This window comes from Anas acuta, chromosome 2, assembly GCF_963932015.1.
Source record: "Anas acuta chromosome 2, bAnaAcu1.1, whole genome shotgun sequence".
Classification (NCBI taxonomy): domain Eukaryota; kingdom Metazoa; phylum Chordata; class Aves; order Anseriformes; family Anatidae; genus Anas; species Anas acuta.
In genome coordinates, this window is record NC_088980.1 from 7,523,405 (window position 1) to 7,551,377 (window position 27,973).

General features: G+C 39.3%; 1 protein-coding gene across 2 annotated transcripts; it reads left to right on the top strand.

Moving 5' to 3' along the window:
• Positions 1–1,702: 1,702 nt before the first annotated feature.
• Positions 1,703–27,871, top strand: ACTR3B (actin related protein 3B). 2 transcript variants are annotated; one of them, XM_068673424.1, is made up of 12 exons: positions 1,703–1,916; positions 9,374–9,429; positions 11,235–11,359; positions 12,343–12,453; positions 13,812–13,907; positions 14,063–14,170; positions 15,536–15,679; positions 16,269–16,442; positions 19,117–19,209; positions 25,674–25,799; positions 26,244–26,327; positions 26,919–27,871. In XM_068673424.1, the coding sequence occupies exons 1-12, from the start codon at positions 1,873–1,875 to the stop codon at positions 27,012–27,014; spliced, it is 1,257 nt and encodes a 418-aa protein (XP_068529525.1). In that variant the 5' UTR covers positions 1,703–1,872; the 3' UTR covers positions 27,015–27,871. The 2 variants fall into 2 exon arrangements, with proteins under 2 accessions (XP_068529525.1, XP_068529524.1); XM_068673423.1 differs by having other exon boundaries at positions 26,923–27,871.
• The last annotated feature ends 102 nt before the right edge of the window (positions 27,872–27,973 follow it).

Here is a 27,973-nt window from a genome sequence, read left to right on the forward strand (position 1 = left end):
TATTCAGACTGTTTGAACTATCTCAGCTGGTTTTGCTTGAAGTGGGTTAGGGAGCACACCAGCAAACAGCTGGGAGAGCTAGGGGGTAGTAATCAATGCTCCAGGGACCATGATAAACAGCTTGAGAAGAGAACAGCAGGGCACACATGCTTCAAACCTCTGCAGCTGTTTGCAAATTGAATTTCTACATGCAGGCTGCATGTGAGCCATGGCAATACCTCTCTTTCCAGATGAGGCTTTTTCCTCAGCCATCACAGCGAGAACCTTCTTTAAAGAATAATAAACATTAAAAATTAAAAAAGTGAAGTTAAAAATGGTAAGAAAGTTTAGAGATGTGCCCAGATACCATATGAGCGCATATTCTCCGAGCATAGCATATTGTGTAACAGCATGTGAGAGGGGAACTTTTGGCCAAGGAAGACAAAGTATATTCTTTATTTTATCTGTTGGATCTTGAAGCAGTGCCTTTTATGTGCCGTTCAGATTTGACTGTCCTGAAGAGGAGGCAGATGATTTTCATCCAGCTTGAATCCCCAGTCCCAGAGCCTACTTATTAGAGCCTGCCTGTTAGCTATTTCAACATACTGATAAGGGAGCCCTTCCAACAAACAAATTGGGCTGGCTTCCACTCCACTCTGTTATCTTCCAAAATTTCCACTGGGACTGGAGGACTGGAGTGAGCAAATATGTTCAAGCGAGTGCGCTCGGTTCGGGTAAATGGCTGAACAACCCCCTAGGGTGTCTGCACAGTCTACAGCTATTGCACCAAAGATGGCCTTTCTAAGGACCAGGGAATGCATTTCATTCATGGTTTTACGGACAACCTGTGTCTGTATGAGCTTCTGTGCAGCAATGTCGGGCTGGAACAGGGTGGTAGGAAGCAACACCCTCATAATTAACAAACTTGTCCTTGTGGTGAACGCTTGGGTCAAGGCATCTGCAGGGCCTATTTCTGGTGTGCACACACAGTATGACCATGGCTGAGTCACGTATGAGAAGACATTATCATATATGTAAATAGGGTGTCAACAACTTTGCAGGTGATGTTTGTTGCAGCCTATTTTTTTTTTTTCAAGCATCGCCGAGACCTGTGCCTGAACTTACTGCCTTCTGGGCCTGCTCATGGCCAACGGAGAGGATTTGCGGGCTGTGCCACAGCCACCTGCACCCAGAGAAACCCAGCTTTGTGTTTTTACAACTGACTGCTTAAATGGTGGTGTTTTTCCGGGGGCAAACCCCACCATCACTGAAACGTTAACCACCAGGCGAGTCTTGCTTGGAAGGGCAGCAGCATCTGCGATGCTTGCTGAGGGGTGGCGAACCCTTTCTTTCCCTTCCTTCCTTCCCCAGCTTTGTGGCCATGTCTGAAAGAAGCTTTTTCATCTCATCAACTCAGTCAGCGCGCACTTGCTGAGGTGACGGGGCACCCCTCGGAAAGCTGGGAGATAAGCACAGCACCCCTCAAAAATCACCATGCCAAGCCCTGACAGAAAATTAGAGCATTACAGCCCTGCTGACATGCATAGCCCATGACAAGCCCCTGTAGACCTCTCTGGAGCCCGTAACAACGCCACGAAGCTCTGGGACGGACCCCAGGGGGGCATGAGGCTGCCCCTCCGTCAGCCCCTCCGCCCTCCCCTAAAATGGCCGCCCGCGAGCGGCGGAGGCGGGTGGGGGCCGCGCCGTGTGGTGGCGGCGGGCGGCGCATGCGGCCCGGGGGCGGCGCTGCCGGGCGGCTGCATGGTGCCGGCCGCCGCTCCGCCGCCCATGCAGTGAGGCCGAGCCGGGCCGGCCCGGGGGGAGCCGGCGGCGGCCCGGCTACTGGTGGTGGCGGTGGTAGTGGTGTAGGAACCGCGTTGCCGGCTCCCCAGCATGGCGAGCTACCTGCCCCCCTGCGTGATAGACGGAGGCACCGGGTGAGTGCGGGGAGCTGGGGGGGGGATCGGTGCTGCCGGTCCCCGTGTGGGTTCGTTGAGGGGGGTTTTGTGCCGGGGGGAGGCTCGGCGGGGCGTCCTTTTCCCTCTCTGGGTCTGGTTTTTCTTTGTCACCAGCCGGGCTCGTGCTGTGTGTCCCGGTCCCCTCTATCCGCTGCGGGCCCCTCTGCTGCTGGCAGGCCGCTGCTTCCCCCCGCCGGGTGCCCTCTTCATCCTCTTCTTCCTCCTTCTCATCGTCCTCCTCTCCTTCCTCCTCCTCCTGCCCTTCCTCCCCTCTGGCAGCCGCAGCAGGGCAGGCCGTGTCACCCCGGGGATGCTCCGTCTCCCTGTGCTCGTTTCCCCTCGTGGGTCCACTTTCCACTCACGTTCACTGACTTTAAACCATCATAGGGCTAAAATGCTAAAAACGCAGGTGGTGTTTTGAGTGGCTGCATGCTGAGAGAAGCCCTGTGCTTGTCTTGCTTGTGAGTTGCACGCCAGAGGTGACCGTGGGCCAGGTGAGGCGTTCTTGCTGTGCTGTGGCGTCTCCCTTGCACACAGCGGCCGGACCACGGTGGCCTTGCTGGGTTGTATCTGATCGTGCCTCAAGGAGTGCACATCTTCTAGAGCTTTTTGAGGTATTGCCTTCAGCCAGCAGAGAGAGGAAAGCCACCTGTATCACATTAGTGGTGTCCTTTGGTGTTATGTTATCCCTTCTTAGCCCTCGTCAAGTCAACGTGAGATGTACTCTACGTTTAGCCAAGCCATGAGTTTTGTAATCCCCAGTGCTCCAAGGACTCAAATCTAAATTGCAGAAGCTGTGCTGAGGAGGCATTTCTCTTCTCAGAGGAACAGGTCTTACCTACCTGTCTGTGGCTAGCGAAGACCAGTCATCATCGAGTTGGTTGTGCCTTGGGAGTGGGAGGTGTCGGAGGGAGTGCTAATGAAGGAGATACTGGATATGTAATGTGCTCTTGCTAATCTCTTTCCTTTGGCCCAACAGTTATGGAGAGCTTTCGGGAGGAGAGGAGACACCGGTCCATGAGTAACTGTTCAGCCAATAACTTCACCTGTCAGGCTGTGCCTCAGGGTCACTGATTGCTTTAATTTATTATGATAATAGACCTTCCTTCTGCAGGGAACTTGCTGCACTATTTTCATTTATGTAATGCTTGGAATTTACTTTTAAGATTTCCAAAACTGAGCCATCATATTAAGAGGAAACAAAAAAAGAGGGAACCAGAGGAAGCACATTACATTGACGTGGTGTCACCTTATCTTCTTCCAGAAAAGGGTTTTGTATTTTGAAGTATGTCTTCATTAAACTGTGACAAAATTTTAAGAAGTCTCTTGTCTCTGTTCATACCTTTATATTACAAGAAATCAGTTCAGGCTTCTCAGTGGAGAATACTGGAGTGCGTAGCTGAAAAGAAAACTTTGGGAGCAGAACAGAGAATGGGTTTCATCTTGCATCTGATTCTGCATGTGCATTAGCAACTTCTTGGTAGTTCCCCAGGTTCAATCTATTTATTTGCTGAAGATGTTTTAAGTATCTGTTCTGCGCAGAACTGTTGCTGTTACAGGAGTATTGATTCACAGTTTTGAAGAGATTTCCTGGAAAGCGAGGGGAACTCTAGGTGAATCCTTTACAGAAGCTACAATATAAACTACAGAATCCAGAAAAGGCACAAAATATGCCTGTGTCTTTCCTGAGACCTCTTTTGGTCTAAGTTTGTGAAGTGATTCCTTGCACTAGCAGTAGATACTGCTGACCAACAGTTATACAAAATAAATAAGGACAGAAAATAGCTTACTGCATGCTTGCAGAAAAATAATAATTGGAGTTTCTGAAATCTATTTAGTGCTTGCATGGCAAAAATTGTTGGTTGTGTGTGTGCTTGTATATCAGTTTGTTCAGAAAGGGTTCAAATATCCCCCAAGTGGACTTCTAACTTCCATGCCTCCAAATGGTCTTAATTCATGAGACAACGTGGTGTCACTTCTGATGGGACTTCTGCTTGGCTTTGCTGCACAGCACCGAAGTGTTGAAGACCTTTTAGCAATGAGGTTACTAAATCTGAAATAAATAATCTTCCAGCACAAGAAGAAATATTCAGAACAAAAGCAGCCAGAAGTAGCTTGAGTCACTGATAACAGTCTCTGGAATTTTCCTCTGTGTGGGTTGAAAACCTTCTTATTGTTAGAATGAATCTACTTTGGGCTACAAGCTTCAAACAATTCATTCAAATTATTCATGAAAAGGCTTTCAGATGAAACATTTGGAAGAGCATAGCGGAAATGAAAAGGTATATGCAGACGAGCTGTGGAACGTTACATATATAAAAAACACTTTTCTACTTCTGTGTCTGGTACTGAATGAGGTGCTTTGTCTGGAGTCTAATCCCTGTTCTTTTCATGTAAGTGGATTTAAGAAGTTTGTGAAAAGACTCTTTCTGTTGTTGTTTTGTGCACAAGAAGCCCGAGTGAGTTTACTGTTTTTAGCAGCCACAGGCCTCAGTCCTGCACAGCACTGGAGTTCCTCAAAAAAGCAGCAATGGGTGCATAGGAAATACAGGGTTTTGGCGAGAAACTTATTGTCATAGCAACAGGTTAACATTCCTCTATTAGAGAGATGACTTTTTCTTTATGAATGAAAGGCGAACCATTTATGACAAATGTTTGCAGAGCGCAGTAACAATTTATTGGATATGATTGCTCTTTTCCAGTAGTATTTGCAAATGACTTGTCCAATTTTGATGCCCTACATCTTCATTTTCTTTGCGGGAGGTTTTTCTGGCGGTCAGGTTACGTGTTGCTATCAGTCTTTTTGTGGCGAAGGGCATGCTATTTTTAGTTGGTTAAGGGCTCCCAGGCCTGTCTGATGTTGCTGTTTTAAGTAGCTTTAAACTTCATGACTGGTTTTAACAACTGGCATTTAGTGGTGGGCCATCCGCGTGCTGGTAGGTGGGTGTGCAAAACAGAGGTGGCTCAAAATACTTCTCGTCATTGTGTGTATTTGCAGACACTGAGGAATACTTCTATTTTGGGTTTATTTTACTCGAGTCACTTCATTTTTATTTTAGGAAGGAAAACTTACTTTGGCAGTGCATTACCGATCAACTTAGAGGTAACTGCTTGATTTCTGGGTTGAGTGAGCTGAAGTTGTCTAAAAATTGGTGATATAAGTGTTATATATATGTATATTTTAATTTTATTTTGTGTGTGTGTTGTTGCTGACCTATTAGAGATAACATCTTCCAATGTTGCAGCTACTTTTTTCACCCCCCCCTTATTATATACTTCTGGTGTGAAATGGGTTGCTCTATGCAAGTATTACCTCTGCCCTTTCCACGTGAGACTTGCGAACAGCCATTTTCCTAATTGCTGTTCTGGGTCTAAGGAGCATGGGTTAATTAGCTGTTGTTTCTAATCACGGGTTTCAGTCCTGTAAAGGTCTGAACCACAGGCCCCAGTCCTGCTCGGCTCTCTCAAAGCTTATTACTGTAGTGGCTGGTGGTGCTTCTTGGCAAATTGTGCAGACATAATAGATTGGGGTTTGATATTTCCTACTTTGCATTCCTTCTTTCTTTGTTCTCCTTCCTTTGTGGTGTCCTTTTTCATTTCAAAAGCACTTTTCCACATTTTGATGAGGACCTTGCATTGCAAGTTTCTCAGGCATGTTTGTAACAATGATAATACAATTTGACAATTTGCTTATGGCAGGATGTTGTGACTGGTGTCCTGGAAGTAAAAACTGCTAAGTATTAGCATCATCTGAAGTTTTCCCATTACGGAGGTTACTTTTTTGTTTCTTTACAGGACTTCCTTTAGCTCTTTTGATATTCTTCATCATTTTCTCTCTCTCTTCAGAGCTTGTTTATGGATGTAACACACCACTTTTTGGTCCCAACCTTTAAAGCAGTAGAAATAAAGGAAATTTGAAAATGTTTACGGTCTTGCTCTTCTGCATAGCTGTCCAGAAAAACATTGTCTTCTGTTTTGAGGTGGATAAGGCAACTGCCTGAGTTCGTGGTCTCATGTGCCTAAATTACGTTGTTCTTATGTTTTAGTAAGAAATTTCCCAAATATATCCCTTTTTAAAGTGGCTGAGGGGTCCGTATCTCTTTCACTGGTTTGGTCTGTTTGTACATCTTTGCAGTCATCTTCTTGTACATTTCATTTTTCTTTGGATTTCTTTTAGCGTTTCAAAAAGACCTCAGAAGAGACAGGGTTTAGACTTACCATTCCTCATGCCAAAGCTAGGCAAACTGATTTGTGTATTAGCTGACCACCTGGAAAAAATAGTACTTACTAAAACTCATTTCTTTTTTAATTTTTAGAAACTGTTTCAATAATTTTCAGGTGACTGTTTTTAAACTATTTCCTTCACATCTCCTTTCATAATGTAGCTTTCATCTATTGGATCACATTTCTCCTAATTGTTAATGAAGTCTCCAATATGCTGCGTTTTGTAGAGTTTCCAGTAGGTTCCTATCTCACTAGCAATAAATCTGCTACTTTTAATGAAATTAAATTGACATACGCATTCCCTAAAGCTGTCTGTATAATTTACAGATCATGAGTTGTTGCATTACCATTAGTCTGCTAGGCTGTTGCCCAGGAGAAAGCAAGCCATGTTTCAGATGCTTAAATATTCATTGGAGAAGGGACTGGAGAGCAGGTAACCTCCCCAACTGTTTAAGTCCAGAGCCTTTCAGGTCGATGAATATTCAAGTGTTTAGAATAAAAGGGAACAAGGTCCGTAGGAGGTCCTGAAAGTGGGTCACCCAACGCTTTAATGGACTCCTGGGTTCTGCTCTGGGAGGTGGGACGTGCTCAGGTCCTGCTGGGCAGGAGAAAAGTCTGGGGCCACATCTACGATGCTCTGAGTGAGTGGGCTGGGTAAGAACGGGGCGCATCGTTTGCATCGTTTTTCTTCCTCAGTGGCTTTGAGAGTACTTTGAGTTTCCCTTTCATGTGGTTTTGTCAAAACACCTGAAATATGCCACAGACACTGGAAAGTCTCTGTATCTTGTTTGGTCCCAAATAGGTTATTTTTTTGGTTTTGAACACAATTTTTTTTTTCCACTGAAACTGAAAATACAGTTATTTTTATAGCTCTGATATGATTCCTTCATGGATTAATGGCATACAAAAGAAACCTTTCTGGATGATCTCTTCTGTGAGGTACCTTCTTCCAAGGGAACTCTTTCTACTGATACTGGAAAATATCAGGGAGATTTTTCTGGAGCAGAGGAAATTCAACTAGTGACAAAATACTGAGCTATGGCCTGTTGGTAACTGCTGAAGTAATTCTGGTGGGATCTGATCCCTATTTGGGTTATAAGGTATTGTTTTTAGAGGCTGCTGCCCCAGATTGGCTCTTTGAGGGTGTCTTTTTAATACTGTGATTGACTCGGTGAGTTTGGCAAGTGTTTGGGAAGGGGAAAGATGGCAACCTGAACTCACCTTTGGGCCACTGTTTAGCTTAAGACAAAAATTTTGGTTGTATTGCAGGAACTTTTTAATTTTAATTTGCGCACACACACACAAATTGTATTAAAAAGCTTATATATACATATTTATAAGCTTATACATATGTGTATATATGTATATATTGACTTGTTTTGTGTCAGTGGGGCTTGGAGGGCTGAGGTATGACTGATATTTTCATGATTTCACGAGGCTTCTGCGTGATTGCCATTTCTGAGGCTTAGACATAGGCCTTCTGAATCCAAAAATGGTTTTCTTGGATGGCAGTATGGGCATGCAAGCCAAACCCCTTTCAGAGAGACAAATGAAGAGTAAGTATCCTGTAATGCATCTTAAATCCCAGTGTAACGCCTGCTTTGTTGTTGGGTACTTTGCAACAATATTCCCAAGGTGGGCTTCCTTCTAAAATGTGCAGAAACTAAGCAGTAATTATCATAAGAAGAATTCTTGCTAGTAATGGCCTTTTTTACAAATCAGTCTAATTTAATGCCCTGATTATATCTTTTGAGAGCCATGGAAAGTATGCATAAACATTCTGGATTATACAGGCATATGCTTTCAGTCTAATGATGATTAAAAATACAACAAACCCTTGCCCCCAAAACGCAGCCCTTGTCTTTTTAGCCTTGGGGGAAATGGCTTTTTTTTTTAAAGATTACTTGAAGTCTATTGAAGCTACAGCTTTGAAGAGATGTTGAAAATATAATATTTAAATTCCAAGGTCATTGCTAATTCAGTTTTGATTTAATTTCTTTATCTAAGCCAACTGACTCTTAATGAGTGTTTTTATGCCGAATACTCCATGAAGAGAACTTTATAATCTGTTTAATGAAAAAACAACCCTCGGTTTTAGCGATGTAGTTTGCAAATATTGAGAGCAGGCTGCAGATGAAGATCCTAAATTCACTTTAGGACCTAGGCTGTGATTTTGTGGTTGGTCTTGTTTAAGAATTTTGTGGCTTTAGGTTTTCAGGGCAAAACTGGCTGTGAGTAATGCTCATTTCCCTCGCATCTTGCTGCTGTTGTACTTTGTAGATGTCTAATGACAATATTGGAGGAAAAGTTCAGTCTCTGGAATAATTTGTGTTTTTCTGAAACTGCTTCTGAATGTATTTGTTTATTTTAGGGATTAGAGCTATTTTCCATAGTCTGGGATGCTAATTATTTCTAGTTGCTAGAAGCCCAAGACGGTTTATAGCCAGTAACATCATGCAGAGATCTTAGGCTTTGTGTCAAAATTCCTTTTTTTTTTTTTCCTTCCCAAGTTACTTGCTTCTTTTTTTTTTCCCTCTTGATACTTTAGTTGATAAATATATACTATATGTATATTGAGACAGACAGACAATGCTTCATACCATCTGCTGTGTTTCATGAATCCTGCTTGCTTCTGGGTAGTATATATAGATTGCCATACCATACCTGTGGCAGAGTGAGTGGTTTGTGCAAGGCATGAAGAGAAGTTGTATTGGGTTGGAAACTGAAGTTCTGAACTGTGGATTGTACTTAAGCCACACTTTTCCCACTGCCCTTTGTTTGACGATATTAAATATGCCGTGTCTCACGAATACTTCACTTATATTAGCTTTCTGAAGCTAATCTTCCTTTCTGAAGCTCCATCTTCCTTTAATCACAGCGTGACCTGCCCAAATTTTGTCGTAGCTGGTGAATGGGATGGAGAAAGTAAGAGCTGAGCGTTCAGAATTCACGGTTCTGAAAATCCACTTCCAAAATCTCTGGAAAAGCTGAAAGTGTCTAAAAAATAGCACCTAGAATATTTACCACTTCTGAATTTCCTTCTCAGCAGGTTTACACTTGAGAGCATAACCTAGAAAATATAGACGTGTTATGTGCATGTTTGGCCTTCACTCTGAGAAGTGTTGTGAATTTTTGTTTGAAAGCTTTATTTATTTATTTAAAAGAGTGTGCATCTAACGCATGTAATGACCTTTTGATCATTCTTTTCCCAGGTACACCAAACTTGGCTATGCAGGGAATACAGAACCTCAGTTCATTATTCCATCATGTGAGTAGTGTTTTATTTTTGTCCCTCCAACACTCAGTGCACACTGCTTATTACTAAGCACTTTGGTGAGTAAATGGCTTGCTTTCCAACTCCCAGCTTGGCCTTCGTAGTCTCTTGTCCATCTGGGAAGTGATATTCACCGTGTTAGCATCGTTGGCTGGAGTGTAGCTAAACAGAACTTGTTTGCAGTTAGCTACGACTGTTGCTCATTAAATCAGCTCTTAGTTGCTATGACAAACATGAAGAGACCTCCAGTCCTATTTCCTTTTAATCTCCATTCTTTTTCTGCCAGGACTCTCAAGTAGGCAGAATGCAACTCACCTCCTGTCTACCTGACACCATGGTTACTGCCTGGATAATCTGGGGAAGGCTTCCCATCAAATTAAGTACTGAAGTGCAGGTGGCGTCTGCCTTATTTACGTTTGTCTGGGGCTTCAGACAGTTCAATAGTCAAAAAAAGACTAGATAATGGTCATTTTTAGTGGGTAAATATAAACCAAATGTTGTTACCCATTTGTTTTATTGAGCAGAATTACTATTGTAATTTGTTTTCTATGTTAAAATTGTTTAAATTAAAATGTTACGCATTTTCAGTGTTCTTGATTTTAATTGTAGTCTTAAAAGTTCCTCTCAAATGTTATATATTTGTATAGATTGTAGCACTGACTACGTATTTAGTTCCCTAATGGCACTTACTGTCTCACAGTTAATCTCCAATTACACTAAACACTGTCTTTACTTTTTGTGGACTTCATCAGTTAACTCCTTACTAAAGCATCTAGCCTGCCTTTCGAATACTCACAGTAGAAGGTATAAAGATTTTAAAAGAAAAAAAAAGAAAAAGATAACCGGGGGGTCAACGAGTCTTCTATCTAGACTACTGGTTATAGTCTATCTATATTAAGTATTGTTTTAAAAAATCTAACGTAAGAATTTCTAATGTAATTTTTTTGTAAAAATGTAAATGTCTTATATTAAAGGTGTGGGATACCAAGTGTTTCTCATGTATTTGTTTTAAATACTGTTACGTAAAACTGAGATAATGTGTGGAGGCTTGAACGAGTTTCTGAAAGAATTGTTTGCTTGTCAGTATTGGTCCTGGTACTGTTTGGTGTGTTTGAGGATGATGCCTGTCTACTGTGCATTTTCTACTCTGTGTGATTAAATAAGTAGTGTTTTACTTCATTCCATTTTTATTTATAGCTTGCCCCAGATTTTTTTTTGCTGTCTCATCTTCGTGCCTATAGCAGCCATCTAATAATTTTAGTGATAGTTGCAGGCTGATAATGGGACACATGAGAGTCTCCAAAGATTTCTTTGTAGCACTGCAAATTGATTTCTCCCCTCCCTGCTTCCTTGTTCTCACTGATGGGGATAATGACTCCACTGCTTATTTCTGAAGTACATAGTTTTTCTTCTCCTGTGCTCTTTTTCTTAATTCTCAGAGTTGAAACTCAGAAAATCACATCACTTGCAGACTTAAAGGGTATCTCTTGGTGGAGTGCTGCACCTGTGCAAGTTTAGTGACTGCTGTAGGCTGTAACAAAATGAATTTTTAGAGATTTTTTCTGAGTTATCATTTACTTTAATGAGAGGGAGGTGACCGAAATCCTACCTGAGAGAGCGATGAGGATGAATTCTGCTATATTGGTTTATCAATAGATAAAATTTCAGCTTTCTGGCAACTATACTTTCTATATTCCAACTTTTACTCCTGGGAAAGAATCCTTAGTTAAAAAAATGCATATCAATTTTATTTTTAGCTCTTTTAATTTTGCCTCAATTTGTTTGGATTTTATTTTAAGGTATTGCAATCCGAGAATCAGCCAAAGTAGGTGACCAGGCTCAGAGGAGGGTAATGAAAGGTGTTGATGATCTGGACTTTTTCATAGGAGATGAAGCCATAGATAAACCTACCTATGCTACAAAGGTAAGAAAATCTCTTTTTTTTTTTTTTTAAAGCTTCTCAAATTTGCACATTATTACTGTGTATTGTTCTAGACCTTTTAGATAGCTATTTAAAAAAACACATTGGCTTTCTTGTGAAATATTTTGTGGCATTTTAACAACTGCATGCTTTTGGTTTGTTGGCCTTACCTCTTTTAAATGTGTGTTTACTGGTGCTGCCTGTGTGATTGGTGCTTGATGACTTTTGTAAATATCCACCGCACAGTGCAGTTGTTCAGTTTTCAAAATGATTTGCTATTAAAATAGTCATAAACACTGAATATTTAAATTCTTGCTAAGAGTGTATCCTTTTAATGTGGTGTATGAATTGGGGAACGTGTTGGATACTTTTGCTTCAGGGAATGTCACAACTGCTTTGTGGAAGGCTGTCTTCAGTGTGGCTTCTGTGTGAATCATATTTTCCATATCCTACTAGAGGACTCATTGTACTTACAAGATGTTAACAGCTTATGAATTATGTGGAAAAAATCATATTTTATACATCCTACTCTGTTACTTAAATGTCATCTGTGTTCTTACCATTGAACAAAATGTAAACATATCAGATTGTATGTTGAAAAATACATTGCCTATATGGTCTTTATTTCTTTTTATAGATTGGCAGACATATTGAATATGAGTATGATTTTCAACTTTCTAAGTGATAAAATTGATACAAAAAGAAATTGAAATACAGTGCTGCTACAAAACAATAGTGGATTAAACACAGTCTGGCTTGCAGTCCTGCAACATAAAATTGCAATTGGAATTACCTGAGGGTACAAGATAATTTAGAGTCAACTACTTCAAGTTAAAGTGAAAATAGAGGATTTGATAAAGTGATCATGAGATGAGATCTTTTAATTCTTGCAGAAGATGTAAGGATTTGTGGGCTTCCAGCGTTGCTATTTTTGGTTTTGTTTATTCTCATATGGTCCAGAAGGTTGACGTGTTTTCTTGCTTCAGTGGCCTATACGACATGGAATTGTTGAAGACTGGGACCTCATGGAGAGATTCATGGAGCAGGTCATTTTTAAATACCTACGAGCTGAACCTGAAGATCACTATTTTTTAATGGTGAGTTATTGAGACTGGGGAAATGAAACATTATTGGAAGGAAAACAACATTTTTCCAAGAATATTTTTCTAAGAGGAATACTTAAATAATATTCCAAGCTCAAGCTTCCAGTATTCCAATTCCAAGCTCCGTTAGAGGATTTTTCTCTGTATGTCTTGCATTTCTTCATCACCTGGAAAAAATATCTGTGAAAGTGCATCAGAACCAAATTCTGTTCAGTTTGTGATTTAGGCTACTGAAGGTTGGATTTTGTTTTTGAAAGGCTTTAATTGCTTTATTTAAACTGAATTCTGTTTGAAATTATTGGCTGACTTTACAGTGTAGTAGAGGATATTCTTGCTTAGTAGAGCACCATATGTTAGTGGTAAAGCACAAATCTATGAAAATTTCTCTTAAAGATCAAATTAGGATACTAGATTTTAACAAGTAGTTTGCAATAGGCTTTTTAAAAATTATTCTTTATATACATTTGCCCTTATGCCTGGTTTGTCTCCAGATTTTTCATTTAAAGGAGCCCTTTGTTGGTTCTAGTTTTCACATTACTCTGAATCATGGAATCATCTTTGTTGGAAAAGGCTTTCAATATCACCAAGTCCAACCTTCAGCCTGGCCTACAGAGTTTCATCACTAAACCATGTCCTATGGTGCCATGTCCACATGTCTCCTAAATACCTCCAGGGGTGGGGACTCCACTGCTTCCCTGGGTATCTTACACTGGAATTTTTGAACAAAAATCCCACCTCCTGCTAACTCTATGGTCTAACTCTCACTGCCTGGCTAAAACTGAGTGTAGGCCGCATGTAGCCATCCCACATCCCCAGCATGTCTTATTTTGTAGCACCAAGCATGTGTGGCAGTGTCTCAGCCCACAGCTACTCAGTGCACTGAACATGGGAGATCTGGGGCAGGAGGAATCTTCAAAGATTGTCTGCTCCTAGCACATATGATTAAACCTTTCCCCTTTGTTTAAGCATTGAGTGCTGTGTTTTTTCCTATGAGTAGTCCTTCTGAAATCAGCTGTGCTACTCTAACACATTACTATCTTTGTGAACATTTGGGCGTTGAAATCATGCCACTCTATCTAGCCTCAGTGAGACAGTATGGTACAAAACAGCATTTCTTGTAACGTGATTGTTACTTTCCTTTGGAAACTTAATTTAAGTCATCTGTTGTGGAAATAACCTCCTTGATACTCTCCCCAGATTGTATGAAATTTTTAGTTTTGGAGCTTGTTTGAGACTTTTGAGTTCATTAAGAATCTAAAAAGTTTATTAGCATACTGAGCTAGTCATTACATTAACTGTTAGGACACCAACAGGAACTTTTTCAATCTTTTTCTTTTTTTTTTTTCCTCCAGACAGAACCTCCATTGAATACACCTGAAAACAGAGAGTATCTTGCAGAAATTATGTTTGAATCATTTAACATACCAGGACTTTACATTGCTGTTCAGGTGAACAAAGTGAATATATCCTTCTAAAGTACAGTATAGCTGCAGTATGTATAGTCTTCCATATGCACATGTCTATAATGCTTGAAACAATACTTTCTGAGATAATAAATGAGCACATTCTGCCTGCTTCTAAGTGTGTTCTGTTTCTCATTTAGGCAGTGTTGGCCTTAGCTGCCTCTTGGACATCACGACAAGTTGGAGAACGTACTTTGACTGGAATCGTCATTGACAGTGGTGACGGAGTGACCCATGTGATTCCTGTGGTATGTAGCAGGGTGCATTGTGAAAATATCGGTGGTTTGGACAAATTCACAGTTTGGCAGTTATTATTTTAATCTATAGAAAATAAAGTAAACTTTGTTTTAAAAATTTTAGAGGCGCTTGGTTGTTTGGGATTTTTTTTTCTCCCTTATTGAGGTTTTGCAAAATTTTTCTTATATTATGTGGCTTTATTTATTATTTATGGGATTATTTTAGCTGCCCAGGCTACATGAAGACCACAGTAAGGAATCATTAGGCCATATTTTGGAGAATATTTCTGTGTAACTCCTTGTCTTGCATTATTGTGATGCCTCAGTTCTGTTCAGTATTAACGCATATCAGTGGGTCAGATCTCCTGCATGCCTAGCATGCTTCTTGTGAGACATCCAAACTTTTTTTTTGGTGACCTGCACTTTGTGTTGTACAGCTAGTGTCTGCTTTTCATTTTTTTTTTTTTCTCTTTTGGAAGTTAGTGAACTCTGCTTGTATGGAAGCAACTGCAAGCTTGCACAAATGCATGTTCATATATATGTGGTTGATTTCAGATGGCTTAATTCTGTTAGGATGTTAAAAATACCCAGTTATCTGTGCATTACTAACATCTGTTTTATTGATGACAGTGTATTTCTGAAGCATATAGTATGCTTGAATGATCAGTTATTTTAGAAATGAAAATTTGAGTCCTGTTAATTTCTTGCATTTTGGTATTAATTTGGTTATATCAGTATTGTCTTCAACTGGGAAATATTAGGAAAAAAACAACACACAATTAAACACATGAAGTTCTGAAGAAATGTATGTGAAAGGCAAGATAAGAAATAGTGTTGGCTCAGCAATACCAGTCAATACATCCTGGGAAAAAAATCAACACAGATTTCTTGTTTTCATTGTACTAATAGTTAGATATTTCTTCATTTAATTTTTTTTCTGATCATTTTAATAAATTTATACTTTTTCCCATTTGTTCTTCACTCTGACACAGAACATGAGCAGTCTATTCATATTACTTTATCTTTTCAGATTATGCCTGAAAAAAAATACCTGATCAGACTTTGGGTTGTAATGTGTAATGTGTACAAGCTGTTTTTTGTCTACCACTTGTGTGTTTCATTGTCTATTATCTAATCAGTATCTGTTTATATGTTGTAATCAAGGATATTTAAAAAATAAACACCTTGCAGGGGGTTGCTTGTACATTCTTATGGTCATTTTACAGTTTCAATATTTTTCTTTTTGATTTAAAAATCAAAATGACATAGTATAGAAATGAGTGATAGTTTTGCTGTTAATTGTTGGTATTCCACACTGTATGAGTATGCCTAAACATATTTTTTTGTTGTTGTTTTTCTCCCTCTCCTCCCACATAGGCAGAAGGCTATGTAATTGGAAGTTGCATCAAACATATTCCTATTGCAGGTAGAGATATCACTTACTTTATTCAGCAGCTCCTAAGGGAGAGGGAAGTAGGAATTCCTCCTGAACAATCTCTGGAGACAGCAAAAGCCATAAAGGTACACCCTTTATCTCTTAATAAATATATAAATAAAATTCCTTGAACTAATTTTTTGGCTTTAACAAGTTGCCGGTGGCTCACTTAAAAATGCAAATACAGGCACTGTGCTGTAATTATGCAAGCTTCTGCTGGTTTGTCCAATCAAGTGCAGGGGAAGGAGAAGAAGGAAATCTTCATGCTAGACTCTTTGGTAGAGTTGAGTATGTTCTGCAGATTAAATTAGCATTTTAAGTTTGAAATTTGTTTAAAATTTGCTTTTTAATTTAATAAATATGCCAGTAGGCTGATTGTATGGGTCTGATCTTGCCATGAAAGCTTGCCATTGAATTTCCCTGTTGTCACACACCTAGTGCTTATGGCATTTTCATTTTGAGACAGACTAATCTGATGAGTTGGTGTGGAATTTTATTCAATATATGTTGTCTTGGGTGGTTGAGGCTTCAGTATTCATTTGGGTACAAACATCTGTTGAACAGCCCCATCTGTAAGAGTGATTACATATTTTTGTTCTTCTGTTTGTGATACATTGTAATTCATTAACGGAATAATTATTTTGTCAAATTTTAATGCATGATATTTCTCACCAGGAGAAATACTGTTACATTTGTCCTGACATAGTAAAAGAATTTTCTAAGTATGATGGAGATCCACGAAAATGGATCAAGCAGTATACTGGCATCAACGCAATCAACAAAAACAAGTTTGTTATAGATGTTGGTTATGAAAGGTTCCTTGGACCTGAAATTTTTTTTCATCCTGAGGTAAGTGTATCATTCTGAGGTAAGAACAGGTACTAGTAGTATTAAGTTACAGGCACTTTATTGTGTAAATAAAGTGGAGGGGGGAGGGAATTACAGTGATTTTTGATGCGAGTGCGCCATCACGTGGAAGCGAGGAATCAGTAAGTTTCCTAACTCAAACCTTGTACAGTCTCAGGTAGCATAAGCACAGAAAAACATGAGAACATTGGGTAATTATTTTCTTGTGTCATCCCATGTTACATTTAAAGCCCCATATTTTCTTTCTTTAAAGGCAATCTAAAATTGAGAAGAAAGTACTTGCACTTGCAGATTTTATATGGTGCTTTCCTTCTTTCTTTAAGCACAGGTTTAAACTAGTATGCTTTTATGCTGTGTATTTGGTTATGTTGCCAGTCCTTTTGGGCACTGCTCTGCATGGTAGCATTCCACTAATACTATTTTAAGTCTTGGACACTGACTTTTTTATACTTTCTATTGACATTGAGTCAATTTATAAAGCATATATGCTAAATTTCTCCATTGTCCACTGAAGTCCACTGAAATCTCTTGGTGTGGAAATAAGCAGTTTTGGGAAACATTTACAGTACCTAGTCTGGTTTTTGGTACTTCAGTCAGAGTGAACTTCAGGATGTTGTGATATCCTGGGAAAAGATAGAATCAAGTTTTAATATGTTACAGCATGGCAGAGTGTGTCTTCTCTATTAAGCTTCTTACAGGCAACTGTAGTCAAGTCTATATTAACACTAAAGTTTCTTCTTGTCTACCCTCTTCCTATTGGAAAGGCATTTGAAAATCTCATTCTCTCACCTTTTGTCTGAATTCCAGCCTTAATCTGTTTTGCGGTCAATTTATAGGCATCTAATCTTATGTCATCACTAAACCTCGAGGCTAAATAGTTTCTCCTCCCTCCTGTTTACCCATGTAATTCTTACAGAATCCTATCTCACACGTTGTTTTAATAGTTTCTCTTTCCATAGTCCCACAAAGACTGTTAGGAGTAGGATAAAGGACTAATTTCCATTTTCTTCATTTCTTGATAGTTTCTTGGCCCGGTATTGGGAAAACAAACAAACTGAACTGACTTTCTAGACAAGAAAAACGCAGTAGATGATGTGTACTGTATCCAAAAAGAATTTCTCACTAGACTTCATTAATTCCTCACTTCAGAGGGTATCACATTAGCTAGGTAAAGCTGCCTTTTGTAAAGCCATCTTGTCATCTTATCCTATTTTCAGTTTATCTCTGTCTTAAAAGATTTCAGAAAAAGTTTTGTAATTCTCCTGAAGTTAGGCTTTGGGGTTTATAGTAACTCAGATAATTTCACTGCTTTTAAAATAAGTACTTAGGTATTTTACTTGTCACTCCCTAGCCATATGGTATTCGCTATGAGATGTAATTTCACGTATCAGTTCTCCGGTCCTCTTTCTGGGAGCATGTTATGCTCTGCTTTGGATATCATAACTCTAATTTATACGTGTCCCTTCTGCCCCGCTCTTTTATCAGTATACTTACTGGAGAGGTTGGGAGAAGATTTCTGGCTGTAGTTCATTCAGTTGAGAACTCTCCATAAGAAGCAACACCATTTGTTTCATTATTCTCTTTTAATTTGTATCTTAATGTTTTAACTTCTTGCATGATTAATTCTTACAGTGGAAATTAGCTTGACTTCTTGGGGATTTTTCACATCATTCTTATGGCTCTTGATCTCCAAGCCAATTTCATTTGCTAATTTCTCTTTCAGTTCAGTGTATACTTTGTGTTTTGGCTTTTTGTTATTCATCCCGTTAGATAGTTCATCTCGTTTAGGATATAAATCACAAATAGTGTTTGCACCTTTGGGAGAGTCTTAAAATTATATAATAATATATTCTAAAATAATATGTTATGTATTTCTCAGTAATTTACTTAATTACTCAAAAATTTATCTCTGAAAGGGCAAACCCTAGGCTACAAGTTTTTTTTTTTTTTTTTAAAAGCATGTGTTAAATTTTAAATGGAAAATGGCCAGTAGTCCGAGATTATTTACTAGCATTAGTAACTCTGACTTTCTAGAATTTATAAATGCAGAAATTTTATTAGCACTGTACTGGTATTTGTATAATGATGGGGCTTCCACCCAGAACCTAGAGTATTTATGTCTGTTTGAGTATTGGAGACACTTCTGTGCTTGGGTAGGAAAAATCAAAAACAAAACAGACCATACCCTCCAAAAAAGCCTCAGATTTTTTTGTGGGAATTTAATGTGCATGTCTTAGTAGGGTTGAAATCTTTTACATGGAACGTTCTAATTTGTGCACTGATGTATTTGATTTCTATTAAAAGGAAAGACATGACTTCACTGCACAGTAACAGCCTATTTGATATTGTAGGAGAGCTCAGACTCACATCACATGCAGTGGTAGGCTTCTAGTGCATAGATTTTGAACAGTGAATTTATGACCAAGGAAGAGAATCTGAATTTCTCTACAAGGGAAATAAGAATTCCTTTTTCGGTGTAGAAGTGGGTTTGATATAATGTAGAATACTTGGTGAACAGGAGTAATATTGGCTTTTATTTCCCCTATCTCCCTTAAAAGTGCTATTGCAAAATCACTCTAAGGTCTCACTTCTGCCTTTTTCGTTTCTTCGTTCTTCTTGGAAGGAAAAATACAATGTCTGTTCTGTTTGATTCTAGTTTGCTAATCCTGATTTTATGGAATCCATTTCGGATGTAGTCGATGAAGTTATACAGAACTGTCCCATTGATGTCCGGCGTCCATTATATAAGGTATGATCTTTCTGTTGTAAGATTAACTCGACTAATTTGATAACTAAATGTCAACATCATCATCATGAAGCATTTATATATGGTATGCATGGCTACAATTTCCACTAGTATGACAAATGTGAACTTTTGTCATTTTGTTTGAAATAAACAGCATGCCACTTCTGAATAAGGAGTATTTGGTATTTGCTGCTTTTATTTTTGAGAGAAAGATTACCTATAACAGTGGCTTGATACACAGGTAAGTTTTGTCCCCAAGGAGCTCTATTTGTGTCTGACATTTGCAGTATAAATTCTTGTGCGTGAAAGTTCTTGGATTTTGCCCATTTTAAGGGTTACCTCATGGTCTTCCCTTCGCATAGTTTTATATATTGATTTTTTCATAATCTTAACATGTATATGTTCACTGCCTGCAGTTTTAGCCGGGTGTTGAACCCATTGTTAAAGTACATGAAGACAAATTCTTTTAGGAGACAATGATTAAGCCTGCTTAAACTTGTCTAGGGGTGTAGTCCAGAGAGTTCTTTCAGTCACTGATTCCTTAAGAAATCAAAATGAAGGTACTGACAGGCATAGCCTGTGGCAAGCTCTCTTGCTGTATTGGCAGCAGACCATATGCTTCCTAGTTGCTTTTTGCTCGTGCAGCAGCAGTGCTTTTTTGGAAATAACAGCCTAAAGTGAGAGTGTGGAGAGGTTTGCTTGCTCAAGTAGAAGGCAATAGTTTTCGTCTCCTGTTAGAATAAGCGTTACCCCATCTAGAATAAGACATTGATTCAGAGCAAATCTGGAGCAGGTTAAAAGATGAAATTCAGGTACTTACCAAACTCAAATGGAAAGTGACTTTTTTAGTACTTCATTACCTTCGGGCTTAGGCATGCTGCAGAAAGTTTTAGGAAATGCTTAATGCCTGGCTGTCTTTTGGGTCTGCGCTTTTTTCCTGCAAGACCAAAGTTTCCACAGAGAAACTTCTTTCGTTGCTAGGGTAGAGATTAGTAGTGACTTCTGGAAAGTGGTATTCAACAGTTGAGGTAGGTTACTCTTTCTGTACTGTAATCATCGGGCAAATATTAACTGACAAGCCAAGAGAAATTTGGGATTTTTTTTTTTTTGCCCCTTTCTGTTTTTCATTATACTTGAGTAATTGAAACAATGTTACACAACTGTCTATTGAATGTAAATCAATGTCGTAGTTGCTTAAATGAGATTGTAAGTATTAGTAAGGTCATTGCAAAGAGAAGAGCGTTTCTGTTCTTTTAAAACTGTGTAGGTGCAGAAATTCACTCACTTAATTTGTGTGGTTTGTCAATTCCAGTTGCTCACAGTGCTGCTTGGTGGCCAGCCAAGGCCCTGTGCTGTGGTGCTGGGTTTCCACTGAATATATTTGTATGCTTCATCAGTGTTCATGCAGAAATTATCTGCAAGTACCTTCTCACAAATTACATGTGGCATGTAGCCTTTGGAGAATTATTTGCAACCCATCTTTTGATGTCCTACGGTGTTTCTATCAGGTTCTATTGCCAGGATCCCTGTTTCCTGGTCTTATCAACATCTCTCTTATAAGGCCAGCTATCTCACCTTATGTCGAGGTTTGGAGCAGCAGGACCTTTACAAGGTTGTTGTTTGGCCAATGCCTGTAGCTGTTCAATAAATAGCACATGGAAGCGTTCTTTCACACGTTGTGCAAATGAAGCACATTAATTCTTCTAAATTGTATAATGGTTACTAGCAATGCACTTTTTAATTTCTGTGATTACACCATCTTAATGTGTTTGCTTGGAAGCATTGTTTTGTATTCAAAGAATCATAGAATGGTTTGGGTTGGAGGGGACCTTAAAGATCATCTAATCCTTCCCCCCTGGCCGTGGGCAGGGTCACCTTTCACCCACTCAGAGCCCCATCCAACCTGGCCCTAGACACTGCCAGGGATGGGGCATCCACAACTTCTTTGGGCTACTTGTGCCACTGTCTCACCTCCCACATTGTAAAGAAAACTGCCACTTTTATTTTGTACTCTATTTCATCTTCCTTTTTCCCCATCCAGAGTCTCTCCCCAGATACTTACAAGAGTTTTGATAGTAACGTGATGAGAACAGTTATTGATAGGTCTGTGCCTTCTGCAAGTGTGATGCAAGTGTAAGGTCATTGGTCATCCCCATGATTGATTTCTTTCAACTCCTCTCCATTTTTTGCTGTGGTTTTGGCACAAACATATGGATGAAAGACTTTAAGATAAAAATGATGTCTGACAGAGCATTCACCTGGTTTCAGAAATATCTCTGAAAGGTTCTAGCCAAGTAAGTTTAAATATTCAGGATTCAATTCAGGGTGGATCGAGTTCTGATATCCTTGGCCTCAGACTTTCTAAGCTTGCTTTTCAAATAGGAAGCGAGGCGTGAGGAGGGGGGTGTAGCATGTTGGAGAATGTGGGCTTTAATTATGGATAGATCATCCAGGTTTTCGGTGGAAATGGAGGTGGGACAGAACTTGAAGGATGCTAATTCTTTTCCCTAGAGATGATTTTCAGTTGGGTGTGCAGCTAATGTGGGAAATTGTGAATTTGAGCTTGCTGCTGCAGTTGAGATGTGGCATAGGCTTGTTAACTTTCTTTCAGAAGGTTAAACTGTTAGGGAGGCTAATCAGGGGTAAATATCTCTCTCATTTCACCTTTAACTTAAGTTACTTTGCTCTTTGTGTGAGAGGAGCTTCCCATGCACTGCTTGGTGTGTAGATGGCGCTGTCAGACCGCTCTGTGGTGTGTGAGCTGAAATCCTGGCTGGGTTGGTTCCCAGCTTGTTCGCTGTATCAACCCTGTCCTTACCTTTCCCCTCTGAAATTGTAGGTGTCTTCGAGTAGAAGACTAGGTAGGGTCAAAAATGAGGTTTGCTGTTAATCACTAATGCAAAGGGGGGAATCATTGTGGGGGAGTTCAGGCTGGAGCATGGCCAGGCCTTTAGATCTGCATCGTGTTGGCACTGATGGTAAGTCATGGGGGAAGGAAGGGTGTGCCTACTGCTGAAAATGGAAGCCCCAAGTGATTAACACTGTCAGTGTAGCACAGTAGTGCTGAGAAGAAACCCTTTATATGCTTATCCCTTCTGTTATTAGCTCTATAACATTTCTTGTGCTAGCTGGCCTGACAGGAGCTGAATTGCGGTTGCTTTTGTCTGAGTGCAGATGTGTTTCTGCAGAACAGCAGGGACCATACTCAAACTGTTAAATGGACACTGAAAATCGTGATTTTTAAAGAAACATATATATATTTTTAAAGAAACATGTATTTTTACTTCATGATTAAAATAAAACTAATTCCAGAAATAGTGTTTCTTACAATGCATTTACTTCATTGTGGAGGTAATGTTTCTTGCTCAAGATGTAGAGTACTTCTTCTTACACCTTATGTACAGTCTTGGCAAATATTGCCCTGTTTTAACTAAATTAACAAGTGTGTAACTTAATTGATTCACTTGCTTGTGGAACACTTGCCTTCAGATTGTGAATCTTCCTATTTTTACCCATAATTTTTATTAACAATCATATGTTTCTCTAATGATGTGTCTCTGGTGGTGCGATTGTGTCATATAAAACAACTTTCAGCTATTACTTAGAAGGGGGGGGAGCTCTGGACATGTTGCTGAAGTTCTTATTTACCAGGAAAACAGTAGTTGCTTATCAGCTGGGAGCTGCAAAGTCTGAAGTGTCCAGCTGAGAGTGTCCTTACACTGCGTTGCATCTTTACACTGCACCAGGCAGAAACCACTTCTGTACCCTGTGTTTGATAGCGTGGAGCTCTGTGAAAACTTCGAGATGTTTCACCCCCAAGTTTCCTCCCATAAAAGGGCTGCTTTTATTACTCGTGCTTACCTTATTCAAGTGCATGGAAGGTCTTCCACCTTCTCTTCTAAGGAAATATATTCTTTTCTTCTAAGAGTGTATATTCTTTCAAATCAATGTAACTTACAGCAAGTTAGCTATAAAAGTCAGCTGGAGCTTTTTTCCATCAGATGGTAAGATCATCAGTGTCAGCTGTGAAACCTGTGCTTTGCACAGAACTGTTAAACCAGCTGAAGTGTGTTTAAGCACAGTAAGATCAGAAGAAATCTCATTTAAACAAATCAGCTGTAAACAGATACTTGAATCCTAACTCTTGATGTCTTTTTCTGGGAGGCTAGAGAATACCCAAGCAGGCTGGAAATCCAAATAACATGTGTAGCATCCTTCATTGTTACTGTGTTTTTCATTCCAGTAGATATGGGCATCTTTGTATTATGCTCAGTTATTCTAGAGAAGGTATTTGCTGGTGTTTTTTCTTTTTTTCTCCGTACAGTCTTTTGCTACCTTCCCTGTGTCCGTTGTAAATGGTGGTGTTTGCTCAGGGGGTGGGGAACGTGTGTGGATTCTTCTTCCATTGTGAGGACTACCTGTCTTCTACCCTCCTTTCAGAAGATTGACCTGCTTGGTGAAGCCTGTATGTGAGCAGTCAGTCTTCTGCTAAAGCAGTAGGAGAGATTTGGCCGAGTGCTGACCAGAAGTGCAGGGAACAGGGGAACTGTAGCTGTGCATAATCATGTTATGATGGCAGTTAGCGTCACCTTGTATCACACATGCTGCTTGGCCTGGCTTTTCCAGATATGTGGTAATGAGGTGACTCACCTTTTCAGCCAGTACACCCTCTTCTCTTTCTCCTTGACATGCAGAAATACTTAAATAGCTATAATCTGAGGGAGCTGTGACCTTTTAGCTTCTTGCCCTGGAATGATAAAAGATCCTTCCAGTGTTACCACTATCTCTGTAGCTGCATAAGTTGGTCTCAGATGTATTCACACAATTATTCTCAGGTACATTCTGAAATCCATTTTTAGTGGTAGCATTGTCTACTTTATGCAGTATACTCAAAGTTTAATTTGCTTTGAACAGAATTATTGCTTTCACTCTCTTTGCCAACTTCATTATCTCCAGGTAATATTTTCTGATGGCATCTTTTTAATTGCTATTTCATCACTCAAGTTAGTTATGTTTTTTTTTTTTTTTTTTTCCTGTCTCATTAGAAATTTTCTCATATAGAGTGCATGACCACTTTGCAGGGTAGGAGATGTTCTTGAATATGGGGGGAAAAGGGGGATCTACCTCCTGCTTAATTTTCTGACCAACTGTGGTTTCTGGCTCCAGTTTTTATATCTATGGCTCCTTTGTCCTCCTCTTATGAGAAATCTTTCAGTAATGTTATGGGGAAGCGTGCTTTTCTTTTAAGTATCTCTACTCCTGCTTTGTTATATGGTCTTTTATATTGTAGATCATCTGAAACCATGAAGAAATGAGTTTTCCTTACTGTAATGGATTTTATGATGTGCACAGATTTTATTTTTTTTTCATAAATAAGCAAACAGCTTTATTCTCACTTAATAAGGATAATCTTGTTTGTGACTTGTAATCTGTTGCTTAAAATCCAAGCAGTTACTTCTGCAGCCCGTAAGTGAATGCTTATTATGCATGTCTTCAACTCTTTAGATCTATATGCAGGTTTCCCGGCCATATTTTTTCATTACGTGCACAGTTTTGGTCTACAGTGTCAAAAACTATTACCAAGAGGTAACACTTTGCTCGGCGTGTAATGAACTCTTGATGTAAGTCTAGTTCCTTGTCAACGTGTGTCTCAGGCATAGAAGTGATTTTAGTAAGCACTTATTGACATTTGGTTTGTGGTAGCAGCAGTATGCAAGGGCACACATGCTTTTTTTATCACGTAGAGTTCATTTTTTGATCGTGAACTGAATTCTCGCTGCCACCAGTGTTACGTTATAGCGTTCCTGTTTTGAGTCCCCTCATTGTTGAGATGACTTCTGCATTAGTCTACGGCCTTGCAGCATTATCATCAGAATTAAGGACATGACATTCTAGAGCCTGTCTTCAGAATCCAAGCACAAATCCAGCTATGAGGCTCTCAGCTCTGCTCTGAAAATAAAGTAATACCAGAAAAAGGGAAGGCACTGTATTTTTCTCAGCATTGCAGTCCTCTTTGGAGGCCTGATACATTTTTGAAGAATCCTTGGACTTGCTGGATACCATGTTTAGGAATTTAACTCTTTAAAAAAAAAAAAAAAAAGTACTAGATAACTTTACATATTGTGGAAAGACACTAACGGTAATATAGTCAGGCTGGAGCCTTATTTTACATAAGGGCTAAAACTGCTAAACTGCTTACTGTGAACATCTCTGAAACTTCTTTGTGCTGCTCTGCATGTATAGAGTACTAGCTAACTATTTTAATGGAGTCTTTCTTTAGCGATAGCACATTCTACACAAAACTCTTCTTTAAAGAAAAAAGAAGAGAACGTAGGGGGCCGTGGACCTACTATGGATAAAAAAGAGCAGTGCTTAAGGTGTTCTTTGTTGCATGTCAGCTTCCTAATACCTTTTGGGAAACTTGCTTGAAGATAGATTTAAAGAGTGTGTCTTTATTTTCTGCACAGAATGTGGTCCTCTCAGGAGGATCCACGATGTTCAGGGACTTTGGACGACGACTGCAAAGGGATTTGAAAAGAGTAGTGGATGCAAGATTGCGACTTAGTGAGGAACTCAGTGGTGGTCGGATAAAAGTAAGTAGGAATTTCAAATGCTTTGATTATGAGCGTAATAGAAGAAATGAAGTTCAGAATTTTCAACTCACCAAGTGAAAGCAGTGCTATAAGATGAATTGTGTGTATGTATGTATTATTAAATCTGTTGGTAGCCTTGCAACGTATGACATGTCTTTACAGAAACCGTGAAGTGACTGTGAGCAGTCTGTAAGGGCATTTCTGGTAGTATCTTTCTAGGAGATAAGTGATCTTAGCAGTAGGCAAGAGGGGTTTAACTGTTGTGTCCTTCAGTGTTCTAATCAGGAAGAGTTATTTGACTTGGTCTCCCAGGGGGTATAGTACATAGAGTAATAAGTGTGAGATAGCGATGTTAGGGGATGGGTGAAGATCTCTGGTTATTTTCAGTTTATAAGGGTCTTGCCAGGAAATGCAAACTGACTAAATGTGAACTGTTTCTCTTAGCCCAAACCAGTTGAAGTTCAAGTGATAACACATCACATGCAGCGTTACGCAGTTTGGTTTGGTGGTTCCATGCTGGCTTCAACAGTAAGTCTTCAAGAAAAACTGCTAAATTTTTTATTGCATGTTTTCTCCTGGCTATATTTGATCTGAGTGCTAACTTCTAAACCTTCTAATGATGACACCATGAATTATGTCACAATCTGGAATCCTCATGCAACTTTCATCACAGCAAAATTTGTACAGGTCAAGTGGGAGCTTTGCTTGAGTAAGGGTATTATGATACGGCATAATTCTGAAATAATTTTTATATGGTAGCTGTAATATAGTCCATTTATTCTTGAAGATATCAGTTGGGATTAGCCTTGACTTCAGCAGTATAGGATCCAAAGCAATGTTCCTAAAACTGAGAGAGAATCAAATGGAGGAAAATGAAAACAATTCCTGTCTCCAAAATGGGATTTCTTATTGCTGTATTTAAAAGCAGTCTTTTGGTTCAGACAAACTTATCTTGATTGCCTTCACATTTGAAAATTTCTAATTTTATTCTGTTGTGAAGGTGTAATATCAGATCATAAAGCTGCAATCTGCAAACATTTTAAATCATTATTTATTTGTCTGTTTTTCTATTTTATGCATTCTTATGTTTTTGAGAGGATTTGTTTTATATTTTCATAGCCAGAGTTCTTCCAAGTATGTCACACCAAGAAAGACTATGAAGAATATGGCCCTAGTATTTGTCGTCATAATCCTGTTTTTGGAGTCATGTCATAATGCTCGTACAATGGAAACAAGATCTCTGATTTCTTGCTCGTGAAGAAACTTGTGTAGAGCAGAGGAAGGCAGCAGGTACTGTAAATACTGAAACAAGATGTGGTTATCTCTCGGAAGCATTTGGATCACCACCGTGCACTGCAGCACAGCTCACAGCCCCAAGTCATTTCAGTGAAAGCCATTTCTCTGCAGACTACTTCAAAGCCTATCCTTCTTTCTTCCTAAACGTGAGGTAATTGAAAGTAGGTAACTCTCTGTTTAGGAGGTTGTGCAAATACTACTGAAATGGAATCTAGAAGAATAAGGCAGTGTTTTACTGCTTGTGGAAAGATTTAAACCTTTCCACTTGCCCCGATTCTGCAATCAAATCTTTAGCAACGGAGCACTAAAAACCACATTGCCTTCAGGGGAGTTGGAATGGTTGCAGGTACCTACCCAAACAGATTAGATTGCAGGATTGGGACTGTACTTTGTAAATGTAGTTTTTTCATATCATTTTGTATTTTATTATATTGGTAGGGTGAACTGATGACTAGTTCTAAGCACGAACTGCTGTCAATGTCATGGAGTGATGTTATGCATTTCTGGGTGTGAGGCATGTACTGGAGTTGTGCTGGTATGTTTTATTTTTGGGGAGAAAAAAAAAGCCATGTATGCTAAAAAAACGATTTGTTCTTGTTTGAATGACACAAACTAAGTGATTCACAGTATTGTATGAAGTTTATTATAGCCACTGTTATTTTGTTTTGAATTTTCTGAAACTGTTTTATAGAAGATGATGTTTTGTTTTGATGTTGGTGAGTGGTGGATGACACGCGGGCCTTGCACCAGTGAAATAAAAGCTGTTAACATCTTTATGAATGTCTGTGGTAGTCCTGATTTACATACTCCTGTCTTATCTCCCAAGGTTAGCTTTTCATTTATATGTCATTGATATCTAAAACTCCAGTTGAAACGAG

What these genes read in the sequence shown, in the direction of transcription:
- ACTR3B (XM_068673423.1), top strand. Translation starts at nt 1,873, where the DNA reads ATGGCGAGCTACCTGCCCCCCTGCGTGATAGACGGAGGCACCGG. An exon ending in GTGATAGACGGAGGCACCGG is followed by an intron (nt 1,917 to 9,373) that starts GTGAGTGCGGGG and finishes TTCTTTTCCCAG; the next exon opens with GTACACCAAACTTGGCTATG. An exon ending in TCAGTGGTGGTCGGATAAAA is followed by an intron (nt 25,800 to 26,243) that starts GTAAGTAGGAAT and finishes TGTTTCTCTTAG; the next exon opens with CCCAAACCAGTTGAAGTTCA.